Source organism: Trachinotus anak, unplaced genomic scaffold, assembly GCF_046630095.1.
Source record: "Trachinotus anak isolate AG129_WGS33_773 ecotype Australia unplaced genomic scaffold, CSIRO_AGI_Tana_v1 ptg000052l, whole genome shotgun sequence".
In the NCBI taxonomy this organism is placed as follows: Eukaryota; Metazoa; Chordata; class Actinopteri; order Carangiformes; family Carangidae; genus Trachinotus; species Trachinotus anak.
In genome coordinates, this window is record NW_027273903.1 from 177,803 (window position 1) to 197,777 (window position 19,975).

General features: G+C 44.7%; 2 protein-coding genes across 9 annotated transcripts in view; one reads left to right on the forward strand and one right to left on the reverse strand.

The window, feature by feature from the left end:
* usp54a (ubiquitin specific peptidase 54a) overlaps positions 1-19,975 on the reverse strand; it is a 38,720-nt gene that overhangs the window by 11,757 nt on the left and 6,988 nt on the right. For 5 of the 8 annotated variants that reach the window (XR_011687379.1, XM_071473465.1, XM_071473467.1 and 2 more), the window contains exons 2-11: positions 14,478-15,355; positions 7,233-7,325; positions 7,003-7,137; positions 6,814-6,927; positions 6,370-6,452; positions 5,966-6,068; positions 5,662-5,808; positions 5,296-5,445; positions 3,152-3,320; positions 715-906 (exon numbers count right to left, since the gene is read on the reverse strand). Coding sequence is in view for 7 of the 8 variants with exons in the window: in XM_071473465.1 (XP_071329566.1) it covers positions 715-906; positions 3,152-3,320; positions 5,296-5,445; positions 5,662-5,808; positions 5,966-6,068; positions 6,370-6,452; positions 6,814-6,927; positions 7,003-7,137; positions 7,233-7,325; positions 14,478-14,660 (1,369 nt within the window). In the remaining variant the exon portion in view is untranslated. Of the gene's footprint in view, positions 1-714; positions 907-3,151; positions 3,321-5,295; positions 5,446-5,661; positions 5,809-5,965; positions 6,069-6,369; positions 6,453-6,813; positions 6,928-7,002; positions 7,138-7,232; positions 7,326-14,477; positions 15,356-15,438; positions 15,760-19,395; positions 19,963-19,975 lie in introns of those variants that run through there. The other 3 variants (XM_071473464.1, XM_071473466.1, XM_071473468.1) reach the window with 3 other exon arrangements.
* On the forward strand, positions 915-3,088 carry LOC139615464 (uncharacterized). The gene has a single exon (XM_071473471.1). The coding sequence runs from the start codon at positions 1,971-1,973 to the stop codon at positions 3,006-3,008; it is 1,038 nt and encodes a 345-aa protein (XP_071329572.1). The 5' UTR covers positions 915-1,970; the 3' UTR covers positions 3,009-3,088.

Genomic DNA, 19,975 nt, shown 5'->3' on the forward strand with positions numbered 1-19,975 from the left:
GTGTGGAAAATGTGAACAGGTTCACTTTGATGCAGCGTGTTGTCCGCATACAGTGATATTCTTCATATCAGAGGCTGAAAGAGCAAACATCATATGATGATGGAAGGTCTGACGTCCTCAGCGGTACAGAGACTGAGTCATCTGTGTCTTCAGTATGACAAATTATTCCTTGTTAACTGGACCCATTAAAATTTGACGACTAAACACATGAGGCCACTTCATCCACACTGTAGTTGTGTAGCTGTAGATGTAATAACACAAATTTGTGACTGGGCCTTTTATACATCTGCAGGAGTCAATGCGAGTGGAATGTGAGTGGAATTTCAAAATAAATTCAATGTTTAGTTGACATACAGTAAGAACTAGTGTGGTGCTGAAACAGTCAACTGCATATTAATTAACTGCAGTTTATATTTAATTTATCAAGACAAAGAAACCTGGGGTCAGTTTTCTGTTTCATATAATTACAAACTGAATGTTTGAAGACAACACCTTCTGAGAGACTAATGAACGTTACAGATCAATCACATGATTAATGGATCAATAAATAAATAATATAAATAATAAATAAAAAAGAATGAAGCTGTCAACCTGGTTTGTATTCTTGACCATACAACAGTAATCAGTCAGCTCCATCATCCACCCCTCAGTCCTGACAACTGTCTTCAGCTCAGTGCTGCCCCCTTGTTCCACACACAGGACTCAGACACCCACCTATGGTCTCCAGGCTGCACAGCGAGGTGTGCAGGGCGCCGTCTGGGCGTTCGATGCAGATGACAGTTCCCTGGGAGTCAGACGAGTAGTGACTGGCCAAGGACTCATGGTGAGCGTGGGCAGGCTGTCGGCATGAGTAGCTCTCCGTCGAGGAATCGGTGCGAGTGTCGCTGGAGATCGACGGCTCGCGGCCTGGCCGGGGTTGGAAGGGTGAGATTAGTCAATCAGTCAGGGTGATGGGGTCAGTGGTGATGTAACTGTGCTCATACATGCACACAAATAAATATACGCCCTATCAGACAATAGTGCTGCAAGAATTACTCCTGCTACTCTGTGGAAAGCTGTTTGAACGTTTATTCCATATCCTTGATATCAGGTGTCAGTTAGTCACTCTTTTTTCAGCAACTAGTGGCACTTTTGTCAAACTAGTTCCAACACTATCCTTACTACTGAGGCCAGGAGCTGCACTTGTAGCAGCTAAATCCAAACTATTACGCTTTTTGACCGACTAGTGGCCCTAGAACAAACTAGTAACACTCAAAGTCTTACTTGTTAACTAGTAGCAGCTATTCACCTCACTAGTTTACTAGTAACCTACATTTTTTCCACTAGTTAACTAGTAAGAACCAAAATTTTAAACCTTACTAGTTACATAATCGTTTGACCTTACTAAGCAACTACTTATTTTTAATTTTGAATTGGAGAGCCAATGGGAAGCCTCAATTCCTGTTTCTGCCCACCTCCTCATTAGCATTTGGTGTAACTAGTGTGACTAGTGAACATTTTGGCTTTCACTAGTACAACTAGTAACATGTTTTGCTTCACCAGTTAACAAGTAAAGTCAAAAGACACTTCAACTAGTGACACTAGTGAGGATTCTGGCTCTCACTGGTTAACTAAATTAGTGAGGTGAATAGCTGCTACTAGTTAACATGTCAGAGCGTTTGCAGCTTACTAGTTAACTAGTACTAGTTAACTAGTAAGACTTTGAGTGTTACTAGTTTGGTCCAGAGGGCCACTAGTCTGTAAAAAAGCTGATTAGTTTGGATTTTGCTGCTACTAGTGCAGCTCCTGGCATCACGAGTAAGGAGTGTGTTGGAACTAGTTAAACAAAAGTGCCACAAGTTGCTGCAAAGGAGTCACTAGTTGGTGTTTTTGGTCAACTAGAGTGACAGAATGTCTAACTAGTGCTGACAAAGGCCAAACTAGTGAAGCAAACCGATCCCTGATATCAAGGATATGGAATAAATGCTCAAATGGCTTTCCATACAAGTACTACTGCTACTGCTGCAAGTACTACTACTACTGATACAAGTATTACAACTGCTACTGCTACAAGTGCTACTGCTACTGCTTCAAGTACTACTACTACTGCTACAAGCACAACTACTGCTACAAGTATTACTACTGATACAAGTACTACTACTACTACTGCTGCTGCTACAAGTATTACTACTGCCACAAGTACTACTACTACAAGTACTACTACTGCTACAAGTACTACTGCTGCTACAAGTACGACTACTGCTACAAGTACAACTACTGCTACTGCTACAACTACTACTACTACTACAAGTACGACTACTGCTACAAGTACAACTACTGCTACAACTACTACTACTGCTACAAGTACTACTACTACTACTACTACTGTTACAAGTACTACTTCTGCTACAAGTATTACTACTGCTACAAGTCCTACTACTACTACTACTACTACTACTACTACTACTACTACTACAAGTACAACTACTGATACAAGTATTACAACTGCTACTGCTAAAAGTGCTACTGCTACTGCTTCAAGTACTGCTACTACTACTACTACTACTACTACTACAAGCACAGCTACTGCTACAAGCGCTGCTACTGCTACAAGAACAACTACTGCTACTGCTACAAGTACCACTGCTGCTACAAGTGCTACTACTGCTACAAGTACAACTACTACTACTACTACTACTACAAGTACAACTACTGCTACTGCTACAAGTACTACTACTGCTAAAAGTACTACTACTGCTACTGCTACAAGTACTACTTCTGCTACTGTTACAAGTGCAACTACTGCTACAAGTACTACTACTGCTACAAGTATTACTCCTGCTACAAGTATTACTACTACTGTTACAAGTACTACTACTGCTACAAGTACAATTACTGCTCCTGCTACAAGTATTACTACTGATACAAGTACTACTACTGCTACAAGTACTACTACTGCTATTCCTACAAGTACTACTGCTGCTACAAGTACAACAGCCAAATACTTGTATTTCTTATCTGTCCTGTAGTACCTCAGTCTCATCTGTCACAGTATTCTACTAGCACAACTAATACTACTACGACTACTACAAGTAGTACTGATAGTTGTGTTTAGTTACCTGAGTGTTTGCTGTTGTGCTACTACTACGACTCCTAGCTGTGTTGTAGTTACCCGAGTCTTCGCTGTCGTAACAGGCCTTGTTGAGGTGGTGGAGGTCGAGGCGCGAGGGCGGGTCCTGCACCGACACCGGCGTCCCCCGGGGGTCAGCGTAGAGCAGCAGCAGAGGCTGGTAGTGGCCCTTAATGCAGCGAGAGACCACGTCCTTCCACTTGGGACCGATCTGCAGTGGAGGGGGAGACACAGAGGAGACGAGGACTTTGAAACACCTTGGACCTCAGGACAGGTCTCAGGTCTCTGGTTGGCCTCAGACTCAGGTTTCACCTGATCAAAGAATCATCGTTAGCTGGCTGTAACGATGATGATGATGAAGATCAGAGACCTAAACCTGTTACAGATGTTGAACCTCAGTAGATTCTGAAGATTAAACTCAGACATTTTGGAGTCACAAAACATCAAACAGCACTCAGCAGTGATGATGTAATGATGTGATGACGTAATGATGTAATGTGTGATGATGTGATGATGCAGATAGATACAGCAGATATTCTGTTTTAAACACATCAAACCATCGCCACAGTGAGGACGTCCTGTTCACCTCGAAGACGGCGCTCAGCAGGTAAAACACCGTTGGGAACGGAAATGTGTGAGACTGCACAACCCTGTTGTGTGTCTGTTGGAGAAGTGACGTCCTCCTGTCGTCTGCGTCTCTTTTTGTGCGACAGAAATTCTCCGCTTGTTATTTCAACGCTTCCTCCATTTCCAAAAGTCCAGCTCCGCTTGTCTCCAACAGGACGTCGCCAAACTCAAAACTGCCGTCAACCATGTGCCACTGAGAGAGAGTGTGTGAAAAAATGTGTGTGTGTGTGTGTGTGTGTAAAAATGTGTGTGTTTAGAAGAGAAAGAAAGAGATAGAATGAAAGTCTGCAGTGTGAGCAAAAGTGTCGGCCGTGGTGGTGTGTGTGTGTGTGTGCTCGGACCACACCCTCAGCTCTGTCCAGCTGCACTGATAAACAATAGAGGGATATCCTTGTTTTCACAACCAGCGCAGAGAGAGAGGGAATGAGCTCTCTCACTCCACTGATGTTTTTAGAAAACAGCAACGATAGAAAAGAAAGAAAAGAGTGTAGAGGAAGAAAATGAAGCAAAGGAGGAGAAGGAGGCAGGAAAAGGAGGTAAAGAAGGGAGGTAGGATGCAGAGCATGGAGGAGGAAAGAGGAAGGAGGAGACAGGAGAGGTGTAAGGAAGGTCAAGAAGAGAGAGAGATCACTTACTACAACATGAGGTCATTTATTTTCCGTAACACACACACACACACACACACACACACGACCTGGTCCCGAACCTTCAGATGTTTGTCTCTGTGTTGAGTCCAGAGTCAGGACACAGCTAACACTCAGCCTGGCTCTGCCCACTGTTATATGATAATAATTACATTTGTTTATGTGGCACTTGTTAAAATTAAAGACACACCCACCTACTGTGGCTGTGAGGAAAAACATTTATTTTTGATAATGTTTCAGCTGATATTGATTGATTTGACAGTTGATCAATTGAGCTGAAACGATCAGCTGATTGAAAAATATTTTGATACTCGACTGGTTTAAAATCTGAATAACCTGTGGTTCCAGCTCCTGAACTGGAGAGTCATCAGGTTTCTGCCGCAGTGTTTTGTTTCCTGGACTGTGACATGGACAACATGAGGAAGATGAAGATGACCAAGATGAAGACGTCACTCCTGCTTCTACATAAACACTGAATAAACAGTGAACCACTCTAATGCAGCTGTCGGCAGCTGTTTGTACAGTAAACTAACACAGGGTTCAGAGGATAGTCAGAGCCTCACTGCTCATGGATCAGTCTAATTCCCAGTGTTTGAGACTGAGTTCTTCTTCTGTGGTGTGTTTGAAGGTTCAGGTGGTAAACTGAGTTTGAAGATTGTTTTGTGTTTGTTGATGCAGATTTGTGGTTGTGAGACTGTTTGATCCACTGTGACCAAACACAGCTTTAAAGAGCAAGATCTCTGTAACCTTTGGCGACCCCCTGTGGCCACACATGGTCACTGCAGCTTTGTGTCTGAACCACACATCACTGTGTTAGTGGGTGAGTCACACCTGACACCCAGTTCATACAACCGTGAAATACAAGAACTTGTACATAATTTCATCAGTGGGTCATAGACTCAGTCACAGATGTACCTCCTTAACATGTGCATCATCAAAGTACATCCATCGTCGGATCTTTGTCTGGAAGAAGAAGGTGGAGTAGTGTTTCCCGTAGTAACACACCATGCCGACCAGGTAGAGCTCCGACTGACGGGCCTTCTCCTCCGTCACCCTGTAAAATAGCTGCAGAGAGAAAACACAGGAGAAGAGTTCAGTGGAGCAGCTGAACCAAACCATTATCTCCTTCTACGCTGATGACTGACATTTATCACCGCGTTTGTACTCGTCAATGTTTAATACTGCTACTACTGCTAGTAGTACTGCTGTACTACAGCTGCTGCTGCTGCTGCTGCTACTACTACTACTACCGCTACTAGTACAGCTACCACTACTTCTTACATCCCCTAGACGCAGGCAGGTTCCCAGGGTGTGAATGACGTCTTCAGCCAGGTCTGAGTGATCAGAGTCCCAAACCAGACCGATGGTGATGATCTCTGGACTGTTGAGGAGGACACGAGCCATCCTGAGCTGCTGACCACACTGACTCTGAGGAGTAGGAGAAGGAAGAGGAGCAGGAGGGGGACCAAAAGAAAGCACTAAATGTTTACTGATATGAAATTGAGCGAGCACTCAGAAGCTGTGAGAATCAAACATTTGGTATCAATACTCAGTCGTCAATTAGTCAGTGATCAGTGTGTCGTACAGGACAGTTGCGGAGGTCTCCCATGCTGGCGTTTCGCAGCAGCTCGCCAAACATGCTGGGAGTCGCCTTCTCCCTCGACTCCAACATCTTCACTGCCTGATTGCTGAGGAAGAGGAGGAGGAACAGATTCATCATCAGTAGTTGGTGTCTTTGAGACGTTAAGTGCAAGAAGACAACAATTTGACGACTTTAAATCAAAATTTTATTTTCAACATCTAAATTATTCAGTTCTTCATCTTCCCTGAATCACCTGTGTGTGCGTGTGTACCGAACCATAATAAAAGGAGTGAAAAGTTGGTTGTCTTGGTGACCCTGTAGTGTAACCTAGGAAGCAGGGTGTGGCCTCAACTTATCTCTCTCTCTATTTCTCTCTCTCTCTCTCTCTCTCTCACACACACACTTACCACAGGGAAGTGGTGGAGATGTAGTGGACCATCTGAATGAAGGGCAGAGGGTCTGAGGAAGCTCCACAGCTGCTGCACACACACTGACACACACACACACACACACACACACACACACACACAGAAACAACAGGTAAATATCTGTTTACAGTTTGACTCTGAATTGTTGGAGGTCAGAGGTCACAGCTGATCATGTGACCTGATTTAAAGATCATTTCTCAGATGATTCTAATGATCCAGCTGCTTCCTGTGTTGTTTACTCTGCTACCTGCTCACCTGCACTGTTGGATGTTGTTAATGCTGTGTTGTGTGTATTTTATTGTACTTTCTTTGGGAGAAGTCAAAGATCAATTTCCACTGAGGTTTCCATGGTGAAAGGCAGGAGTTTTTGACGAGTTCTTTATGATTGGTCGCAGAGTCACTCAGACCACGCCTCCGTCTCACCTGCTCAAACAGTGTCATGGCAAACTTCTGGTGTGGGATGCAGTGTGTGGCTGTGCAGATGTCCTCTTTGGTCTCATCTGCGATGTGGAAGTGAATCCTCATCAGGATGTTCTCCTGCAGAGACAGAGAGCTGTCATCTGTGTGTGTGTGTGTGTGTGTGTGTGTCTGTGTGTGTGTGTGTGGTCTTACGAAGCACTCTGCAGCATCGTCCATGATGCCGAGCTGAAACCTCTGCTCGTCCTGGAAGGTTTTGGCGAGCGCGCTGCGGAGAGCGTCGGATGGTAGAACCTTCTCACTGCTGTACTGGAACTGAGCGAAGATGCTCTGAACAACAGGAAGACACAGACACAGAGAGGTCAGAGGTTCTGACCAGTCCTGGTCCAGGATCAGCCTCAGACATCAGTCAGTCTGACTCTCACCTTCAGAGCGCAGAAAATGCACGAGTCCTCCATGCACTTATGAGTCGTGAGCTGACGGAAACTGCGGCGGAAGATATCAAGGTGCCACAGGACCTGAGAGCGGCAGAGGGAGAACATCAGTCATGACTAAGCTCCTGCTGCAGGAGAACGAAGGCAACGAGGGCAGGAGGGACCAACAGGATCAGGATCAGCTCCTGCTCAGGACTCAGCCTGCATCAAGATATAAACTCAACAACTTCCATAGAAACTTCAACACTGATTTCACCGCTGAAGATAAAAACTCTTACAAAACCAACAGTCAAGTCATCAGCAGGGCATCAGGTCTACCTGAAGATCTGATCCAGACCTGAAACCAAAACCCCCGAAGAAGAATCTGTCCACAGACACACCTGTCCAGGTAGAGTCCTAAGATCTGCAGACACACAAACATGGAGGGAGTTGCTTCATCCTGCTGCTGCGACTCCACTGAAGACTCAACAAGACGCCTTTACATCAGCAAGGCTACCAGCCTATCACCTGTCAGCATGGACAACCTGACACCACAGCCGGCCAATCAGAGAGCAAGTTTAATGACCAGAGGAAGAGCTGCAGTGAGTTTAAAAGTCTGTGTGTGTGTGTGTTAGCATGTCAAACACTGTTCATCAATCTCTCCATCTGGACTCCTGCGTGACGACAAGTTATCTGAAGACGAGAGATGGAGTGTGTCAAAGTGAGTGAGTGAGTGAGTGAGTGAGTGAGTGAGTGTGTCCACTTGAAAGTGGAGCGAGCCTGAACATCATGATGTTGTTTTCTGTCTCTTTGTGGTTGAATCTAACTGAAGCTCATTCATTAATGAAGATAAAGTGGCAGCAGCCTCAGATCAGATTTTACTATGAAATATCTGCAGGTCCAAAAATAAAAGTGACAGATGGAAAATAATCCTGGTCCATAACCACAGACAGAAGGTGAGTCCTCAGGGGACGCACTGTGCTGTCAGCACATTGGGTGTGTTGGTTTCTCCTTCCTGCCCCCCCCCCCAGGTCCAATATGTTGTTTTGTTTCTGTGAGTGGGTCAGGTGCAGATCTGTACAGGTCTCTGCTGGGTCTATGCCACGCCTACAAATCCTGGTTCAGTCCGTGAATCAATGGCTCCAGTCACTGATGCATTAACATTCTCTCATCTCAAACCAACGAAACTAAAGTCAACATCATGTAAAATCCTCATAGCTGCTGGTGACTGAAATAAAATGAGCCAACTATTTTAATTATCATTGATCGACTAATTGATTAATTGTTGCAGATCAGTTCTTTCCTATGACAGATAATCAAACATCACAGTGAGTCAGTGAACACCACACAATGTCTAATGGTGCGTTTATGGCCACTCAGGAAGTGTGTTCATGTTTCCACCACATGACAACAACATGATCTGTTGTTAAAAACAGGAAGTAATGATGGTGTGGACTGGATCTGGATCGGGTCTGGACCACGATGACAGTGAAAACATATTGATGCAGAGTTGGACGTCCTGACCAGCAGGGAGGATGAGGACGATGAAGGTTTGTGAACAGCTGATCTGAGGTCTCAGCTGCTTGTTACTGTGATGTTCTTCCTCTTCGTCTTCATCACATGTTGACACCTCCTCTGCCTCACTCATCTCAGCCGCTGGCTCAAGTTCGTTCTGATCACCGGTTTGTTTGTTTGTAGCTACAGAGCATAGACAGTTTCTCTCTCTCTCTCTCTCTCTCTCTCTCTCTCATCACTGACCTTGTTAAACATGGTTATGGTAAGGCCTTAACTCACTAATTCAGGAATGTCTAACAATATAAAATGAAGTGATGACATTTTATATCCAAAAGGTGAAAGGTCAACGAAAGGTTTTATCTGACCATTCTCTGTTAACATTTGAGTTTTCAGTCATGGACTACACAGCATCTGGGGAAAAAATCTATTACAGCAGGTGTCTCTCTGACAATACCATTAGCAAATTTAAAGAAAGGATCCCATCAGTACTTAGCCCACTGCCATGTATCAATGCAGTAGGGAACAGCTCTCTTAACTTCACATCCACACAGGTTGATGATTTTGTTGATAGTACTGTAGCCTCACTGCGTGCAACTCTAGATACTGTGGCCCCTCTGAGGAGGAAGGTAGTGAGTCAGAGAAGGCTAGCTCCATGGTACAACTCAGAAACACGAGCTTTAAAGCAAAATTCAAGGAAGCTAGAAAGGAAGTGGCGTTCTACTAACCTGGAAGAATCTCTAAAGGCTTGGAAAGACAGCCTATTGGCGTATAAAAAAAGCCTCCGTAAAGCCAGAACATCCTATTATTCATCATTGATAGAAGAAAACAAGAACAATCCCAGGTTTCTGTTCAGCACTGTAGCCAGGCTGACAGACAGCCACAGCTCTGTTGACCCATCTATACCTTTAGCCCTCAGTTGTAATGACTTCATGAGCTTCTTTACAGATAAAATTGTCTCTGTTAGAGAAAAAATTCACCATCTCCTCCCCACAGCTGGCTCAGATGTACTGTCCAGTTCAGCAGCCTCAGAGTCCACTGTAACTGGCTTATATTTTGACTGTTTCTCTCCTGTACATCTCCCTGAGCTCACTTCAACAGTTTCTTTATCTAAACCATCAACTTGTCTTCTTGACCCCGTTCCAACAAGGTTGTTCAAAGAGGTTTTTCCTTTACTTGACACCTCTATATTAAGTCTGATTAACTTATCTTTATCAACTGGTTATGTACCGCAGGCTTTTAAAGTTGCAGTAATTAAACCTCTACTTAAAAAGCCTACTCTTGATCCTCATGTTTTAGCCAATTATAGACCTATATCCAACCTCCCCTTTATTTCCAAAATCCTTGAGAAGGTCGTTGCAAACCAGTTATGTGATTATTTGCACAGGAATGGTTTGTTTGAAGATTTTCAGTCAGGTTTTAGAGTCCATCATAGCACAGAAACTGCTCTGGTTAAGGTTACCAATGATCTCCTCATAGCTTCAGACAATGGACTTGTCTCTGTACTTGTCCTACTAGATCTTAGTGCCGCATTTGACACCATCGATCATAAGATTTTATTACAGAGACTAGAACATATGGTCGGCATCAAAGGAACCGCACTAAGCTGGTTTAAGTCATATCTGTCAGATAGACTCCAGTTTGTTCATGTTAATAATGACTCCTCTATCATAACTAAAGTCAGTCATGGAGTTCCACAAGGTTCTGTGCTAGGACCAATGCTCTTCAGTCTATATATGCTTCCTCTGGGAAACATTATTAGGAGGCACCAGATGAATTTTCATTGTTACGCAGATGACACCCAGCTGTACTTATCCATGAAGCCAGGTGAGACTAACCAGGTAGCCAAGCTTCAGGTCTGTCTTAAGGACATAAAAATCTGGATGACCAGTAATTTCTTACTCTTAAATTCAGACAAAACTGAAGTTATTGTAATTGGCCCAAAACACCTCAGAGATACACTATGTGATAATATACTGACTCTGGATGACATCACCTTGGCCTCCAGTGCTACAGTCAGAAACCTTGGTGTCATTTTTGACCAGGACTTGTCCTTTACTTCACATATAAAGCAAGTCTCTAGGACAGCCTTCTTCCACCTGCGCAATATTGCTAAAATCAGACCCATTCTATGTCTAAAGGATGCTGAAAAACTAGTTCATGCATTTGTTACCTCAAGACTGGACTACTGTAACTCTTTATTGTCAGGATGTCCCAAAAATTCAGTAAAAAGCCTCCAATTGATCCAGAATGCGGCAGCACGAGTACTGACAGGAACTAGGAAACGAGATCACATCTCTCCTGTGTTAGCCTCTCTGCATTGGCTCCCTGTAAAATCCAGAATCGAATTTAAAATCCTCCTCCTCACCTACAAAGCCATTAATGGTCAGGCACCATCGTACCTTGGAGAGCTTATAGTTCCCTATTTTCCCAATAGGACACTTCGCTCTCTAAATGCAGGTCAACTTGTGGTTCCCAGAGTTAGTAAGAGTAGAATGGGGGGCAGAGCCTTCAGCTATCAGGCTCCTCTCCTGTGGAACCAGCTCCCAGTGTGGGTTCGGGAGGCAGACACCCTCTCTACCTTTAAGATCAGGCTTAAAACTGTCTTGTTTAGTAAAGCTTATAGTTAGGGCTGGCTCGGGTATGTCCTGACCCATCCCTTAGTTATGCTGCTATAGAGCTAGACTGCTGGGGGATTCCCATGATTCACTGGGCGCTCTCTCCCTATTTCTGTCTCTCTCCCCCTCTCTCTCTCGATGACCTCATGGCATTAACTTTGTATTTTTTCTCTCCCGTAGTTTGTGCTTCTCCTCTCTCTCCCTCTCTCTGTCCTCATTCTGCAGGTATCTCTGCCTCGGGAGCAGCAGGATCCAGATCCACCACTACTCATCTTTACTATTAACCACTGTTACCTGTCATCATTATTATTGATAACACCATTACCTACACAGCTGTTCCTGGTCTCTCTCTCTCTCTCTCTCTCTTCTCTCCCCTCTCCTCCCCCTCCCCCTCTTTCTATCTTCTCCTAAACCCAACCGGTCGAGGCAGACGGCCGCCCACCCTGAGCCCGGTTCTGTTGGAGGTTTCTTCCTGTTAAAAGGGAGTTTTTCCTCCCCCCTGTCGCCAAGCGCTTGCTCGTTGTGGGAACTGTTGGGTTTTTCTCTGTAACAAAGTAAGGTCTTGACCTGACCCTGTAAAGTGCCTTGAGATAATGTATATTATGATTTGGCGCTATACAAATAAAATTGAATTGAATTGAATTGAACTTCACTGTGACATCATAATGTTCTACAAAAACACCTCAGGTCGTCATTATTATCAACACTATGACCATATTTCCTGATACTGACTCATCAGTGGAAACAACCTGAGTAGCTGATTCTAGTTCTTCATGTGATGCACAAAATAATGCCTTCTCTGCTGACAGGAGACACACTGATGCTCACCCAGCTATGAGCTGTCCCTGACCTCTGACTGCATGTCGATGCTGATCAAGGCACAGCTTTAGTTAAACCATGTAATGAGTGTTTCCTCTTCAGACCACTCTGTCATTTCAGCAGCTCCACCCCCCAGGTTAATGTGTCATCCTCATCTAAACGAACCACACCAGTAATTACAGCTCTCACACTCTCCCTCCCCCACACTGTCTCCGCTCTGATTGTTGAGGCAGACAATACACCCCCCCCCTCCCCAAAAGAAAGCTGATGAGTCATAACTGAGTTTTATGTGTAGTCTGGGAGGAGCTGCAGGCAGAGGCTTATTACAGGCTCACACTCACACACACACACACACACACACACACACACACACACACACACACACACACACACACACACACACACCCCTTATCAAACTGGTTGTTATGTGAGTGATGGTGCAGTAATCTGACTGTTGATTAGCAGCCACACTGAGACCATCTGGACCCAAAGACCTGAGACAGTCTGGATCCAAAGACCTGAGACCATCTGGATCCAAAGACCTGAGACCATCTGGATCCAAAGATCTGAGACCGTGAGACCGTCTGGATCCAAAGACCTGAGACAGTCTGGATCCAAAGACCTCAGACCATCTGGATCCAAAGACCTGAGACAGTCTGGATCCAAAGACCTGAGACTGTGAGACCGTCTGGATCCAAAGACCTGAGACAGTCTGGATCCAAAGACCTGAGACAGTCTGGATCCAGAAAACTGAGCCAGTCTGGATCCAGAAAACGGAGCCAGTCTGGATCCAAAGACCTGAGACTGTCTGGATCCAACAACCTGAGACCGTCTGGATCCAAAGACCTGAGACGTCTGGATCCAGAAAACTGAGCCAGTCTGGATCCAAAGACCTGAGACCATCTGGATCCAAAGACCTGAGACCATAAGACTGTCTGGATCCAAAGACCTGAGACCATCTGGATCCAAAGACCTGAGACAGTCTGGATCCAAAGACCTGAGACTGTGAGACAGTCTGGATCCAAAGACCTGAGACCGTCTGGATCCAGAAAACTGAGCCAGTCTGGATCCAGAAAACTGAGCCAGTCTGGATCCAAAGAACTGAGACAGTCTGGATCCAACAACCTGAGACCGTCTGGATCCAACAACCTGAGACCGTCTGGATCCAAAGACCTGAGACCGTCTGGATCCAGAAAACTGAGCCAGTCTGGATCCAAAGACCTGAGACTGTCTGGATCCAACGACCTTAGACAGTCTGGATCCAGAGACAGGAAAAGTCACCAAGGTAATTACGGTTCATCCTGAGGGGAACATGAACGTCCCACCAGACACATTTGATTAATCTGCAGAATATTTTCTGGAGAAGCTGGAACCAGAGACGGTTTTCACTTGATCAATTACTTCATTGATTATCAAATATGGATAAATGATTCAAGGTCCTGTATCCTGATTTACAGGCTTTAATGTTCAAACCTCTAAAGTTCCTGTCTCTTTAAGGCCCTTCTCCATTAATCTCCACCTGCTCTGATTGGTCAGTTCCCACAGACTTGTGAGCAGGCACCGCCCACCATGTTTCTGGGTGGAGCCTATCTGTGTATAAAGTTTAGCTGTACTGTCACTGTGAAAATCACCATGGTAACCCATGATGATTTTCTCAGGACCACACAGACCACAGAGCCCAGTGAGGGAGAACATGCTTGTTGTGTCAAGCAACATGCTAACCTGTTAGCTACAGGCTAACGTGCTGTGTTGGGGAAGCTACTTTAACAGCACAGCTTCACACTGGAAGAAGCTGAACTGCAGCGAAAACACAGGGAGACATTTAGTAACTAAAACTACTGAGAAAAAGTCTTTAAACTAAATTGTAAAAAAAATAAACAAATGGACAAAGTACATGTGGTATGAAATTATAAAAACACCACTGAATTGAATTTATTAATAAAAAGTACACAGGTCAAATATAAACCAATAAAATAAAAAGTGCTGAGATGTCAGCTTTGGTTTCCTTAACAGTAAAAGGCGGAGACTCAGGAGGGTCATCCATGACATGTAGTTCAACTACTGGATTATTATTAAACTACATCTGAACTACATGTAATTAAACAACTGGTTTAATTAGATGTAGTTCAGTGTTTACCACATGCTTCATGAACAATACTCTACTGCTTCAATACCAAACAGGTACACACTGGTACTTGGTGTTTAGTAATAACAGCCACTGCTGCAGTGTGTGTGTGTGTGTGTGTGTGTGTGTGTGTGTGTGTGTGTGTGTGTGTGTGTGTGTGTGTGTGTGTGTGTGTGTGTGTACCTGCAGGGCGCTGTTCAGGAAGCAGCTGTTCTGTCCTGGCTCATTGCTCAGCCCTTTACTGGGAGCGATGGACGTCATGGTGCGTGGCGTCAAGATTCCCTGAACGCTACCTTCCACACGACTGCCACCACCAACGCCGCTTCCTCCGCCGCCTGACGCAAAGTAGTTCCTCTTCCACGACATATCCCTCCCTCTCTCTTGCTCTGATTCTCTCTCTCCTCGTCTGTCTCTTGGCCCTGCTCCCTGCAGGGATCAACTTCCTGTCGTCCGTTCTTGTATTGATGCAGACGGAGCCATGTCCTCCGACCGACAGGAGGAGGGAAATAAAAATATGATGAAAACAGGACGGACAGAGCAGGAAGAAGAGGCTCTGCTCCAGAATTTAAAAAGAGTAAAAATCTGTTTAATGTTCTTCAACTTGAACTAACTTCAAGGTTCTTTTCAAATCCCAGAAACTGAGACAAGAGATTTAAGAGATTTAATGTTTTATCTCCAGGTGAACTCAGGGTGATGATCCTCTGTATCTGTACGACAGCTCCGTGTTTCCTCAGGTTGTGTGTTTCAGGATCCTTCAGTTCTACGTTCCAGTCAATAACAGGCCACTGAGCTTTTTACTCTGGATTTCAAGGAATATTCTAAAGGCTCTCTGCCTTATAATCCATGACTTTCAAGGACTCCTCCCTCTGCGTCTGCATGTGCTGCAGCTGCTGCAGGTGACACGACCTTTGCCCTCCTTTCACACGCCAACACGTGCAACTGAGCTGTTATGGCACCTCATCCTCCTCTTCATCACCATCATCCAGCCTCACTGCAGCCTGAGCTCCCAGCACCAACCAGTCAGCAGAGGGGGTCAGAGGTCAGAGGGCTGCTTGGCAGATCTGCAGAAGAAGGACAAAGGGTCTGAGTGGTGTCTCTCAGGAAGTTCAGACTGTTACCATAGAAACACTTCCTCCATCTTCACCTGTTGTCTCCACAAACTCATCTCTGCAGCAGCGACTCCTCAGCACAGCTCCACCATCTGTTCTCATTCACTCATCAATAGCTCAACACTTCCTGCATATTTCACATTAAAACCCTACCAAAGGACATCTCTGTTAGACTTTTAATTTGAAACCACAACAGGAAGTGTTCAAAACTGCAAAGCAGTGGCAACTGTAAGCCAATCAGAAGCTCTGTGTCTCTACCTGAGCCTGGAGCCAATCAGAGAAGAGAATAGACACTGAGTTTCCTTTATGTCATCAATGACTCACTGACCTCACATTAATTAACCACAGCTGATGTCAGCTGACAGAGAGGTGTGTCATAAACCACAACAGAACCAGCAGTCAGATCTCAACCACATACAGAGAACAGCAAGTACTGGTAAACCGTCAATGAGTCTGATCACATGATCAGAGGACTGATCAGCTGATCACATGATCAGTCTGTTCATACTGATTCATGAGGGGAATGATGCACACATGGTTGTTGATGTGTACACATCATTTATACACCTGACCCCTGGACCAATGACTGCAGGGGGCAGGTGTTTACTACAAAAGCTGACAGACTTTAACCACTCCCACAGTCTGACACCTGTCCTTATTAGGACACTGCACCAATTCAGGCCTCATCAGAACCATGAGGAATACTGGTCCTGACAAGGGACACACACACACACACACACACACACTCACAAAAAACAGTAAAAGGGTTCTAGGTTTGACCTTTGACCTTTAAACCTGAAAACAAACTGCTGTCAGATAATGTCCCATGCGACAGGGAGAGAGAGAGAGTGTGTGTGTGTGTGTGTTATATAGCCAGTGAGGGAGAGAGGTAAACTGCAGGTCAGAGCAGAGGGAGGTGAGGAGGGATTAGCCTGATCAGACCCTGTCTGTCTGTACAGGATTAGACTGTCTGTGTGTGTCTGTGGAAGAAGACTCAACACACAGTATATAATTGATGTCTGGAGCTCTACTGTGAGGCCTGTGTGTTTCTGCTGATGAAAACAGAACAGAGTGAACACTCTTCTGTTCATAAACATCTCTGTTATGTCTTCATCTGGTTTCAAACAGGGAGCTTGACGTGTACCTGTGTGATGTAAACATCATCACATGTGTGAAATGAGGGAAAACAGAGACTAAAACAGGACCCAGGTGACGCCTGTGTACCTGCACGGCAGACCGACCAATCAGAGAGTCAGGATTAGATCACCTGGTTAGAGGACGTTCCTTTCCTGGTCAGACCTCAGGCTGAGTCGGTGTGAAAGTGGTTACAACAACAGTGGTTATAACAAAACACAAGTCTCTCTCTCTCTCTCTCTCTCTCTCTCTCTCTCTCTCTCTCTCTCTCTCTCTCTCTCTCTCTCTCTCTCTCTCTCTCTCTCTCTCTCTCTCTCTCTCTCTCTCTCTCTCTCTCTCTCTCTCTCTCTCTCTCTCTCTCTCTCTCTCTCTCTCTCTCTCTCTCTCTCTCTCTCTCTCTCTCTCTCTCTCTCTCTCTCTCTCTCTCTCTCATACTCTCACAAACACACACAAACTCTCACAAAACACAGTTATAATCACCAGCAGCTTACTCCATGTAGCCACTGCAGAGCTGTGGAGCACTTCAATCACTTCACTCAGACAGTGAACGAGCTTCCTGTCAGGACCAGACTCTGTCCAGGACTCTCCAGGTTCAGGTCTACAGGTAAAGACACAGACTGGTCCTTCACGCCCACAGGAGGAACTGGGATTTAGACTGGAACCAAAATGACTGAGGAAACTGTCCTCTGATGGACTGACAGGATCGTGTGACTAACGACCAGTTTCATTATTGATCAATCAGCTGATTAATTCCTCCATTGATCATTTAGTTTGTAAAACATCAGAAATCAAAACTTCCTAATGAGACGTCTTCATGCTTCACATCATGAGACAAATGAAAAGGTTGGAGATCAGCTTTAGTCCGACCACCAGTAACTAAACATTCACTTCCAGAAGCTTCAGGTCTGAAAACGTTCAGAGAAATCAGCAAAGATTGATTGATTGATTGATGACCAGATTTATTTTCTATGGATCAACTAACTAATCACAAAAACATGCAGGTCCGATAATCTCATCTCAGATGGCTGGAAATCACATTCAAGGACTTTTCAAGGACTTTCAGGAAACTGGAAAGTAACATTCAAGGACTCCTCTCCATGTTTTTGAAAACTGTCACAAAACTTTCATAATTACAGATGAGATGATTAATCAATCAACAGAAAATGAATAAGCAACTATTCTGATAATCAATCAGTCAGACAACCTGTTTAACACACTCACCCTTCATTTAGTCACACAACAGACATCACACGTGTCACACAACAGACACACAACTTCATCACAGTCACTGACCCACAGACTGATGATGAGTCTCATGTTGTTCAAAACTTTCCTCTAAAATCCACAAACTGTTTCCTGTTTAGTAAAAACTCAGTTTCATCATCACATCTCTCATCATCACATCTCTGCATGTTCAACAACAAACAACAACAATCTGCAACAAGATGCTGCAGATGTTCTATCAGTCTGTTGTGGCGAGCACCATCTTCTTTGCTGCGGTGTCCTGGGGTGCGGGCATCAAGGCAAAGGACGCCAACAGACTGAACAAACTCATCAAAAAGGCAGAGTCTCTTGTTGGCTCCAAACTTGTCACCCTGGAGGAGGTGGTGGAGGAAAGGATGCTGGCAAAACTGCTGGCAATCATGGACAATCCCTCTCACCCCCTCCACAAAACACTGGACAAGCTGAAGAGCAGCTTCAGCAACAGACTCATCCAACCCCGCTGCTCTAAGGAACGATACAGGAAATCGTTCCTACCTACTGTGGTCAGACTGTACAACTCATCTACCTCTGTCAGAGCCAAGATGACACACCTGGACTAAATCTACCTGTCACCCTCTGCACTCTGAATCATCACAACACTCCACTCCAAATACTAACCGTATTGATATTATATATCATATTCATACAATATTTGTATCCTTCTTTTTGCACTTTCTATTTACATATGCATGTTCATAGTATATTGTTATTTATGGTATTTCTATCTTGCCATTCTGTATTTTTATTTCTATTCTGTTTACCTCAGTATTCCATTCTATTGTACTTTTGTATTCTTATACACCGGACTGCTGTAACAACCTAATTTCCCTTCGTGGATGAATAAAGTCATCTATCTATCTATCAAACATCATCATCAACATCAACAACAACAACAACAACAAGCATCAACATCAACAACAACAACTACAAGCAACAACAAACAACAATCATCAACAACAAACATCATCAATAACAACATACAACAACAACAATCATCAACAACTATCAACAACAAACAACATCAATAACAACAAACAATAACAATCATCAACAACCAACAACAACAACAACAACAAACATCATCAACAACAAACAACAACAATCATCATCAATGCCAATATCAACAACAAACATCAACAACAAAAAAATCAGCAGCAGCAGCTTCCTCCTCCTCTTCTTCTTCTTCTCCTCCTCTTCCTCTTCCTGTCTTTCAACGCATTCTTTTCCATGAACACAGGTCTTTAATCTTAAGTTCTCAGGAGAACCTCACAGTTTCACAGTTTCACTGCAGCTTCAGCACAACTTCCCGGAGGAGTGACGTCATCATCCAGACGGAGGTTCATTCATTTCCAACAGGTCGTTTCACTCGGTCCTGAAACCTGAAAACTAAAGGTCCCAGTCGGAGCCTGGAGCCGGAGACCTGCTCCAGGCTCCGGAAACAGCCTGACGCAGGTTGTGGGAACTGAACACGTCATCAGTTCACCTCCAGCGACATGAAGCTGATTCCAACACATCCTGCCCCGCTAAGCCTCACTGCCGTGTTACACCACCAAACTTCGTTCACAAATATTACAGTTTAAAGTTTAGTTGCTTACCGGGCTGTGTATCTCCGCCACCGAATAGTAATCAATTACTTGAAGAAGTAACATGAGCTCCTCTTCAAATCGGCGGAAACTTGACCCACACACAGAACTTTGATCTGGTTCTCCTGTTGCTCCCGCAGTTTCCTTCTTCCAGAACAGTGGTGAACACCAGGAGCTAATGCCAGGAGTTCCCATTCATTAAAACAAAGTGACGCCTGCAGCTACAAGGCCAGAGCCCCCCCAACACAGGAGCCCTCACCGACCAGCGATGCAGCCTAAAAAAGGCTGTTTTTTACCGGGAGTCTGGCGCAGTGCACGCTGCACACAGAACCGGGGATACATTACATCACTTCCAGCAAACTTCACGGAGAACAATGAGGACGGACCGGCAACGCTGCTCCGTTGAAACCGAGCACCGTCTCCCCTGCTCCGGCTACCAGCTCAGAAACAGCGAGTCCGGCCGTGTGTCGGTCCCACCGGGCCGGTCTGCAGCCGGTACCGAAAGGAGCATTAGCCACGGCCGGTGAATGAGAGTAACGGTCGCTACGAACAAACCTCCCGATGTGATTTAAGCACAAACGCAGACAGAAAT